Genomic DNA, 10689 nt, shown 5'->3' with positions numbered 1-10689 from the left:
AGGCTCTATATGGCTTGAAACAAGCACCAGCTTGGTACGATACATTATCATGTTTTCTTATAAGTTGTGGGTTCACGAAGGGACAAGTAGACAAGACCCTCTTCAGAATCAAGGATGGAGATCATATTCTATTGGTACAAATCTATGTGGATGATATCATTTTTGGAAATACTGATTCGGATCTCTGTGAGAAATTCTCAAAACTCATGCAAGGAAAATTCGAGTTGAGAATGATGGGAGAATTAAATTATTTTCTGGGTCTTCAAGTTAAGCAAGAACGTGATGGTATTTTTATCAATGAAGCAAAATACACGAAGGATCTCATAGATGAAGAGAGATTGTGTTTACTTTGGAGGGCTTTGTTCGCATAAATCATCCAACTTTTTTTTTAATGAACTCATCGATCTACATCCACAATACATTTTCCCATATATTCCCATTTTGTGCATCCAACTCCTCCATATCACCATATAATCTCGACATATTTTCTCTTAAATTCTTCTCCCTTTTTTACCCCTTTTTTTGGGCCCTATTGCTCCGCACTCCTACACATCATTTATTATTTTATTCACTTTTGTCACACCGTCGTTTTATTGCGTGTTGGCCAGTTTGAGGAATTAAATTGGCTTATTTAACCAGTTTAAAATACTTAAGCCATGTTTGTTAAATGACAGATAGATCAACCAAAATTTTAGCGAATCCGTCATTTTTTACGTTTTGACCAAAGTCAAAACGCCAAAAAACCATTTGGTAACTCAACAGTTTGGAGCAAACTCTGTTGCTCCAAACCGCTGAGATCCTAAACATTGCTTATTGCAGTATTTGGGATTGGCATTTTGGGGAATGATAATTCCTTCCCCAAAACGTCCTCCATTTATTTAAACTAAAAAAAAACTAAACATTTAAACTGTGTTCAGATGAAGCCTGAGGCTTCTTAAATAAAGAAGCCTCAGGCTTCACTTCTCTTGCCCATCCGATGTGGGATGGGCAAGAGAAGAATATGAATTGGGGCGTTGAGCTCCCTTTTATAAGGGACTTCAATGCCCCTTCTTTTGTTTATTTTGGATGTGGGATATCTTTTATTATTATTATTATTATTATTATTGTTATATTATATTATGTACATCGTTTTAGACATGTAAATGATCCCATATCTTTTTATTTATTTTTTGTTGTTGTTGTATTATGTATACCCTTTTTGTCATTTTACATGTTAATCGCTAATCTAAACAGCTAATTTTATCAAATATTTTTTTTACAATCCGCTAATCAAACCTGCTAACACAATTCGCTAGCGCTAACTGGTAACAGCTATTTGCCAAACAAGGCCTTAATCAAAACTTTTTTTTTTAAAAAAACTTGGGGAGCAATTGCAGTATCCGATTGACTTTGAGAACCGATTTGACATTTTCCCTTTTGGTCATTTTACATGATAATCGCTAGCGCTAACTGCTAACAGCTATTTGCCAAATAAGGCCTTAATCAAAACTTTTTTTTTTAACTTGGGGAGCAATTGCAGTATCCGATTGACTTTGAGAACCGATTTGACATTTTTCCTAAAAAAATCATATTATAATGTATATCATTGTTAATTAAGAAATAAGGATCAAATAAGCATTTGAACTATTAATGAAGGTGCAATTAAGCCCATAAACTAGAAATACATAAACTTAGAAAAAAAGTGCAATTAACTCAATTTGACATGTTAGTGCACGTAACCTTCATGTTAAAAGTGATTGAATATCACATTAATATGTTTCGTTGACTTGGATGCTCAATAATAATAATAATAATAATAATAATAATAATATATTATTATTATTATTATTATTATTATTGAAAAATTAAAATATTTAAAAAGAAAAAAAACTTGGTCACCGCTGCCAATCTGCCATGGTAGTAAGCGGCCAAGCTTTTTAATTTTTTTTTAAAAAAATATTTTATAATAATAGTAATAATAACTATTATTATCATCATTATCATTATTAAATTATTATTATAAAATTAAAATATTGTAAAAAAAAAAAAAAACTTGGCTACCAATTCATTGATTCAATGCCATGGCAGCAGGGACCAAGCTTTTCTTATAATTTTTTTAAATTTTTTAATTTTTAATAAATTATTATTATTATTATTATTATTATTTTATGATGAATGAAGATGAATGTGCATCCAAGTCAACAAAACAGCATATTGATATTACATTTTCAATCACTTTTAATATGAAAGTTACCTATAATAATATGTCAAATTGGGTAACTTGCATTTTTTCTAAGTTTAGGTGTCTAACTGAAACATTTTCTAATTTGAGGGCTTAATTGCCTTTTCATGAATAGTTCACGAGTTTATTTGACCATTATCTTTTTTTTTTTTTATGACGTAGAAAATTTACAATTAATATCTGAGGGCGTGCACTCGGTAAACTTCATATTGTGTCCTTAATCGCAATTATCAATACATAATGTATCAAAATGTTCATAATTGAATATAATTGTTGCAAAGACACAAATGTTTGGTTTTAATTTATCAATTTGAATATAATTATCACTAGACATACAATTTGTATTTTATTTTTACCATTTAGCCAATTAAAATTTACATAGTTAGAGTTTATGAGTGGAGAAAAACGTATATATTTGGGTAACAAAAAAAAAAATTAACCACCATTATTTAAGAATGTGCATTAGGTAAATCTCACGTAGTAACCTATAATCATACAACTAAGAAAATTTGAGTTTTTGTAAGGACTCCCATTTTCTAGTCTCAAACATACTGCATATACTTCCCTTTACAGGGCGTTTGGTTGGAGGGAATGAATTAGGTGGGAAAGGAATTGCAATTCCATGGGAAAAGAATAATGTGGGAATAAAGTGGGAGTTTAAATTCAAGTGTTTGATTGGAAGGAATAAAATTACTAGGAATTTAAATTCCAGTGTTTGGTATACATGGGAATTGAAAGGGAATAAGCACTATAAAGTTCAAAATGCCCATGGTTGTTATTATTATTATTATTATTATTATTATTATTATTATTAAATGACAAGTACACAAAAAATAGGCTAAAGTGTCATCTAGCACCATGAACTATATCCAATTATTCATGTCGCACCATGAACTTTCATATCGTATATATCGAGCCGCAAACCAAAATAAAAAATTCACCTAGAACTTTTAGCTGGTTTCCAGGTCTTCTTGCTGACATGGCGCAGGTTTTCAAGTGATATGACATTTCTTTTAACCATGTAAGCATTTACATATTAAAAATATTTTTTAAAAAAAACAAAAATACAAACAAAAAAAAAAATTAGCATTTCTATAAATTTGGAAAATTGCAAAAAATACTAAACAATAAATTAGTCAAAAAAATATAAATTCTGAAAAAAAAAATTGAAGCATTGGAATTGCAAAATTGAAAAGTATACATTATGAAAATAAAGAGAATAAAATTGATTTTTTAAAAAAAAAAAAGAGAATAAAATTCTGGTTATTTTAATATAATAATTTTGTTTTTTTAATTTAAATTTTAAATATGTAAACGCTTACATGGACACCATAAGGTTAGGAGAAATGCCACATCAGACGCCATGTCAGCAAGAAGACCTGGAAACCTGCTAAAAGTTCTAGGTGAACTTTTTATTTTGGTTTGCGGCTCGATATATACGATATGAAAGTTCAGGGTGCGGCATGAATAATTGGATATAGTTCATGGTGCTAGATGACACTTTAGCCCAAAAAGTATAACATATTAAATTCAAATACTACTCATCTACCATAGCTCTTGAGCTAGACATATTGTAATTAATTTTCATGCAAATACTTCATCAAATGTTAAGCTTCATAACGTCAACATACATCAAAATTAATCCAAGAACCAAGATGTACATAATGTGCTTTTCAAAGTTTAGGCAACTCAAAATTTGCTTTTCAAAATTTCTGCATATAAAGATTTACACAACTCACACCATTCGATCACTATTTTGAACAATTCTACATATATATTTTGAACAGATCGACGCACAAACAGAAAATTTTACTTTTTAAAATTTAGACAAATACGTTATATACACATCAAATTTAAATATTTAAGAGTTTTGAAAAAAAAACATATTTGATTAAGGTTGACTTAGAATGATTATTGTTTGCTCGGCTTTCTTTTTTATAGTTATCGAAGATAATACACTTTATTAGCTCAAAGAGAAGGTTAGACATCAATTTTAGGTTAAAAAGAGATAGGTAATTTTGTCTCATGAGTATCCTTTTTATTCCTAAAATTCACGGAATTAAAATCCCAAGGGGGGCATGGGATTCTAATTCCATGAAAATGAGGAAATTGTAATTCCGCGGAATTGCAATTCCCTCCAACCAAACGAAGGAATTTAGTTGCCTTCGAAATTAGGTAAGAATTAAGAGAGAATGGAATTTAAATTCCCTCCAACCAAACGCCCTGTTAGGTGTCTTAATTCACAAGAAAACAAAGAAAAATCAAAGAGGGTGAGACGATGAGCATTATAATTTCAAATTGTTCGGCTAAAATTGTGCCAAGTAAGGAGGTGAAATCTTTTGCATCTTTCAACATTTTCCATATTTTTATTACGAGATCTACTACATGGACTAATACCAAGGATGATAATTTTTTTTAGTACTATTGACTATGTTACAATGTAATATTTATCAATATATATTTTTTCAATCTAAATACAAAAAGTCAATGCCCATTGAGATTTGAATATGTGATCTCTCATTTGGGAGAATCCCGTTTTATCAGCTTTGTCCTGTGGTCACGAAAAAATAAATTTTGAGAGAAAAAGTAAAAGTTGTGAGTAAAATTGAAGGGTAGTAGTATTTTTCTTTTATTACTATGTCAAGTTACAGTAGATGATTAGGGGTGAGCAAAATGTCGCTTAACCGACCGCTAACCGATAACCGAACCGATCGAAAAAATCGGTTATCGGTCAGTTACGGTTATTACTTCCAAAAAATTTTCGATTTTTCGGTTATTATGTGGTTATGGAGGTGACCGATAACCGGCATATAATATTATATATATAAATATTTATATATAATATATATATATATATATAGTATATTAGAATTAAGTAAACCCATATCTGATAACCCAGACCCACTAGCCCACTGCCAACAATCCTAAGTATAACCAAAACGGCAAAATCTAAATCCTAAATCCTAATCGCAATTCCCAAATCGCANGAGTTCAGACTTCCCACTCCTTAGTCGACGGCTCGACGCTCTCCCCTCCACTCGTCTTCTCCGACGGTCCGACCTCCATTGTTGCTCTACGAGTTTTCTCTAGTCCACGCCTAACAGCCTAAGTCTACGCCCTCAGTCCTCACGGCCTCACCGCCCTCAGCCCCTCACATCCTCAGACACCATCACGCCGAGTGGCCAACGCCTACACCTTTCCGCCCAGTCGGCCGAGACGCAGATGCCGGTGACCGGTGTCCGGTGACCCCTTTCCGCCCAGTCGACGACGCCGAGTCAGTCCGTTCGAGTGTTCGACAGTCCACCTTCGGACCTCCCCCCTAGGTAAACTTTTAATTATTGTCACTTTGGTTTAAATTAATATGTGTTGATTGTTGGTGTTGGAAATGGAGTCATGGACTGTTTTTGTAATATTTTTGTGAGTTGTGAATTTGCTCTTTGGACTTTGGGCAGTGCCTAGCAGTGGGCAGTAACATTAATTTTGGACTAAACATTTAAACATTATGCATGTATATCTAATTTTTTCATTTGACTTTGGAATGTTGACTTTTGGTCGGTTTTTTGGTAACCGACCGAAAACCGACTCATAGAACCCTTCGGTCGGTTACGCGAGTCAAAATTCACGGTCGGTTATTAAGTTATTCGGTCGGTTATGTAACCGACCGACCGTTTGCTCACCCAGATGACTAGAGCATTTACAATATTATTTGGCAATTTATTATTTCATTGATGTACACACATTTTACAAAAGCCAGTATGCTAAAATAGCTACTATGTAAAGAAGTTTACAAGCTATAGGTGTGAATTGCATATGTGAAATATTGAAATTTCCATTTGAGACTGAAATCTTCCTCCTCGCAACTCGCAAGGCTACATGTTCTGAATCTTCCTCAAACAGTTATATAAAAGCCCTGAAATTTGAGTTAGTTGGAAGCCGTCGCCGAATCGTGATGCCCGCCACCTGCTCGACGAAATGCTCAAATTGATGCTCGTTAGAATGCGTCCTCGAATATCGATTTATTAACTGCTTTGCCAATGGAGAACTTGCTTTGGTCCATAAGAGCACATGTTATCTCCCCAACTCTTATTGGAATCTTTCCCGGAGTTGAGAAATCCAGTACAAGTGGTAGTGGAGTAACTTCTTGTTCATCTTCCAGTACATTGTTAGTATGGAACAGAGGGAATAGAAGAGGAGAGAGAATTGCTTTGAAAGCACAATTTAATTCTACCAGAGTTTATAATAGAAGACTTCCCAAGAACCTTCGTTATCCTCGGCGGCCCAAGCTCCCGCCGGAGTTTGATGTTGGGTTTCGCACTGTCTTTGAGAACGACCACCAGTCCCCACCGGAACCAATTCCAGGTGAGACTTCTTCTGATAAGATTGCAGCCGATGACAATTCTCAAGAAACCCTAACTAAAAATGATGACGATGAGCTAAAAGAGGTGGGAGAAGAACAAGAAGGAAACGAAGTGCTAGTCTATAATGATGGAATTGAATGGGAACCCGAAGAGATTGAAGCAATTTCATCTCTTTTCAAAGGGAGGATTCCTCAGAAGCCCGGAAATTTGGATAGGAAAAGGCCTCTCCCTCTCCCTCTTCCTCACAAGCTTAGACCTCTTGGACTTCCCACACCAAAGAGATTCACTGCAACAAATGATGTTCCTTTTGCAAGGAAATCCATATCAAAGCGGCTATACAAGGAGCCAAGTTTCTTGCTTGGATTGGCTAAAGAAATTAAAGGTCTTTCACCGGAGGAGCCTGTATCTACAGTTCTTAGCAAGTGGGCTCCATTTCTTCGAAAAGGTTCCTTGTCACTGACCATCCGCGAGTTGGGCCATTTTGGTCTTCCCTCTCGAGCTCTGCAGACATTCTGTTGGGCACAGAAGCATCCCCATTTGTTCCCAGATGACCGAATTCTTGCCTCGACTATTGAGGTCTTGGCAAGATCACATGAGCTGAAAGTTTCATTTGATTTGGATAAGTTCATCAGCTTGTCGAGCCGAAGTGTGTTTGAGGCAATGCTGAGGGGGTGCATTAAAGGAGGAAGCTTGAAACTTGCATTGAAGCTTCTCTCAGCTGCAAAGGATGTTAAAGGAATGGTCGATGCTGGGTTGTATGCTAAGCTGATATTGAAATTTGGGAAGAATTCTGATAAAGAAACAATTGTACTTAAGTTGCTGGAGGAGCTTGCAGAAAGAGATGATCTTGATTTGACACAGCAAGACTGCACAGCTATCATGAAAGTGTGTACGCGATTGAGGAAATTTGAATTGGTGGAGGGATTATATGACTGGTACAAGATGTCTGGGCGTGATCCTGGTGTAGTCATGTACACTACTCTGATTCACAGTCGTTACATGGCAAATAGATACCGGGAGGCTTTGGCTGTTGTCTGGGAAATGGAAGCTGCAAATTGCCTTTTTGATCTTCCAGCTTATAGTGTAGTAATAAAGCTCTTTGTTGCTCTGAATGATATCTCAAGGGCTGCACGCTATTTCTCTAAACTTAAGGAGGCTGGTTTTTCTCCGACTTTTGACATATACCGGGACTTGATGAAGATTTATAGTTCTTCTGGGCGGCTAGCTAAGTGTCAGGAGATCTCCAGGGAGGCAGAGATGGCTGGGTACAAGTGGAACTACGAGATGAGTATTAAGCAGATAAGTTGAATTTGGTTGCTTAGTGGTTGTTTGTTTCTATTTTGTTTCCCTTAGACCAGGTTGCTTAGTTGTGTTTTTCATGTATCTATGTGTTACTTTTAGCTTCCTTTCAGCAACCAAAGAGCAAACTTTCCTTTGTCAGAGTAACAAAATAACCTGTTGCATGGTCTTACATCACTTCCTTAACATATGAGCATGGATGCTCAGATATGTGTGCTTATGTAGCTTGGAATTTTCATTACCTGTCCTTCAGTTATGTAGAATCATTGTAATGGGCATGGAGGGTGTGAGTTAAAAGTTAAAACCACCGCTATTGTCATCATAGTTTTGTTCATGAATAACTTATATATAACTTTTTAAACTAAGAAGAAGAAGAAGAAAGAAAGAAAGATTTCAGTGCAAATGATATGATCCTCCATAACTAAATTCTGGATTTTGGTATTTCTGTATACTTATATCATGTTGGCAATCACTTTTTGTGGAACTGCCCCTCTAGTTTTCATTTCCCACTCACATTCATTCTATCCCCAATTAACTCTTCTTGCGCTTTTGTTTCAGAATTTTGTTATCTCTGCCAATGCTAAAGTTATATTTGTAGACTTTAGTATCTATATTCCAATGTCATAAACCTTTGTATGTGTATAACATTTTGCTGCCTTTTCAAATTTAAGCAGACCGTTTACTACTTCTCTAGACATGTTCTTAGTTTTATCCATAGTTTAAACATGCATATAAATGGGCTATCTCGACTTTGTTGTTGTCAGGACTCTATTGTTCATCTTTTACTGTCTACCAAAACCATAGTATCCCGTCATGATGTCATAAGAATCATACTCCATTCCAGAGAAAAATGTTCTATTATATACAGAATTTCATTGTTTCAAAAATTCTTCTACTACATGTACACTCAAATTCTACTCCGTCACTTTTTACTCAATTATATGACAAATAAGGATTTGATATTTTCATCATGTGTGTCTCAGGATAAGTGTCTATATCAAAAATTTATGTGAGAGTAGAAGTTGGGAGTACATGAGTATTTTCCTTACCAGCCAAAAATTCAATCTGAATTGTCACTTCTGGATCTCTCATCAAGTTCATTGATGGTTCGCTAGTCGTTGGTCGCTGAGTTTAAATTCAATATGAATTGTCACTTTTGTATTTTGTATTAGGAAATAGGAATACATGACCAAAGTAATATGAATGCACGGCTTGTGCCAAAGGAATAATTAAATATTAACACAATGAGAAACGGATAGGATAAGAATCTTACACAACATCTAAGTCCAACAAAATTTGTAAAATCCTTTGATGATGTTTTTGATTTGTAATGTATTACTACTTCCGTCCCAAAATGGTTGTCTGGTTCGTTTAACGAGGCTTGACTGAAATAATTTTTAATCCAAATTTTCATAATATTAAGTTTAGCATTAATATATAAAATTTATATATTTAGAAACTACATTAAAAGTACTATTAAACACAAAAAAAAAAACTAAATTTAAAAATATTAAAAAATTACTAAAGAAAATAAACAAAGAAGAAAGAGTTGGTTTGACCAATGAATAGTAAATAGGACAGGTAAAATGGGACAGAGGGAGTATATGTTAATTGTTAAGCACAATATACTTTAATTTGTAAATTCTAATTAATTGGTTTTTCTAATTACGTTTTGCTGCATGTTTCCTTTGGAAAGTATATACGTGCAATTTATTTATAATTAGCATCTCATATGTGTCTGTTTAAGGGCACTTTGTCTATTTAATCTATTCTATGAAATCATAGCACTTGATTTCATTAAACAAAAATGATTGCAAAAATTTGATGCAAAGCACAGAGATTTTGGCTTTGATGCAAAGTGGAGAGATTTGGTTATGGACTAAGATTGTGAAAGTTTGATGCAAAAAAAGGGAGGAAATTTGGCTATAGATATAACTCGTGAAAATTTGAAGTAAAGAAGAGAGAATTTAACCATAGATTGAGATTGCAAAAATTTGATGTAAAGAAGAGAGAATTTGACTATAGACACTGGCGGAGCAACAGTGGCCAGTGGGGACAATGGGAGCAGGTGTTCCCACTCACTCCACCCCACCCCATATATAGCTCTTGTATTTATATATGCATATATATTATATTATTTAGATATAAATATATGCAAGCAGATATATATAAACAATTGATGATTAGTTGGTTGAGTTGGCTAAAGTGTATTCCTACCCATTAGGCATGACCACGGTTTGGTTCCGATTCGGTTCCGGTTTCGAACCGGCGGTTCACGGTTCCGAAATCGGACGAACCGGAACCGAACCTTACAGGTACGGTTCCAAGTACGGCTTGGAACCGTCGGTTCCGGTTCGAACCAGATTTTTTTATAAAAAAATTGTAATTTTTTTAAAAATTTTTTAAATTGTCCAAATTCAACAATTTAATATTGTTTGTTGAAAAATTTTCATTCTAAAATGTTTTTAAAATAGTTATATTAAATATTTAAACTTCAAAGTTAAACTATATTTAAAAAAATTGTTATAATTGGATTTTAAAATGTTATTTAAAGTTTAAACTTTAATCAAATAATAATTAAACTTTAACTAAATAATAAATAATAATTAAAAAGCGTGCCAACTTTCGACAGTCACGTGTCTCATGACCTATGAGATGACAAAAGTTGCACATATTAGTATTTCGACCTGAATGCGGTTGAGATTGATTCAGCCATCCTTGGCGAAATGATGAATTTCCATTATTGTTCTAACGAGTTACACCGGTTGGAGTGTGGTTATTGTTTGCTGATCGTCCAGATTGAAATTTTCT

The 10689-nt window shown here is 34.1% G+C and overlaps 1 protein-coding gene across 1 annotated transcript; it reads left to right on the top strand.

Moving 5' to 3' along the window:
- The first annotated feature begins 5214 nt into the window (after positions 1-5214).
- On the top strand, positions 5215-8185 carry LOC115999844 (pentatricopeptide repeat-containing protein At2g01860). The gene is made up of 2 exons (XM_031239777.1): positions 5215-5544; positions 6090-8185. Exon 2 carries the CDS (start codon positions 6256-6258, stop codon positions 7885-7887), a length of 1632 nt encoding a protein of 543 aa, XP_031095637.1. The 5' UTR covers positions 5215-5544; positions 6090-6255; the 3' UTR covers positions 7888-8185.
- The last annotated feature ends 2504 nt before the right edge of the window (positions 8186-10689 follow it).

This window comes from Ipomoea triloba, chromosome 12 (genome assembly GCF_003576645.1).
Source record: "Ipomoea triloba cultivar NCNSP0323 chromosome 12, ASM357664v1".
NCBI lineage: Eukaryota > Viridiplantae > Streptophyta > Magnoliopsida > Solanales > Convolvulaceae > Ipomoea > Ipomoea triloba.
Note: the sequence above shows the minus strand (reverse complement) of the source record. Positions and strands in the feature narration are given on the sequence as shown.

Coding starts and splice junctions, on each gene's coding strand:
- LOC115999844 (XM_031239777.1), top strand. CDS start 6,256: ATGGAGAACTTGCTTTGGTCCATAAGAGCACATGTTATCTCCCCAACT.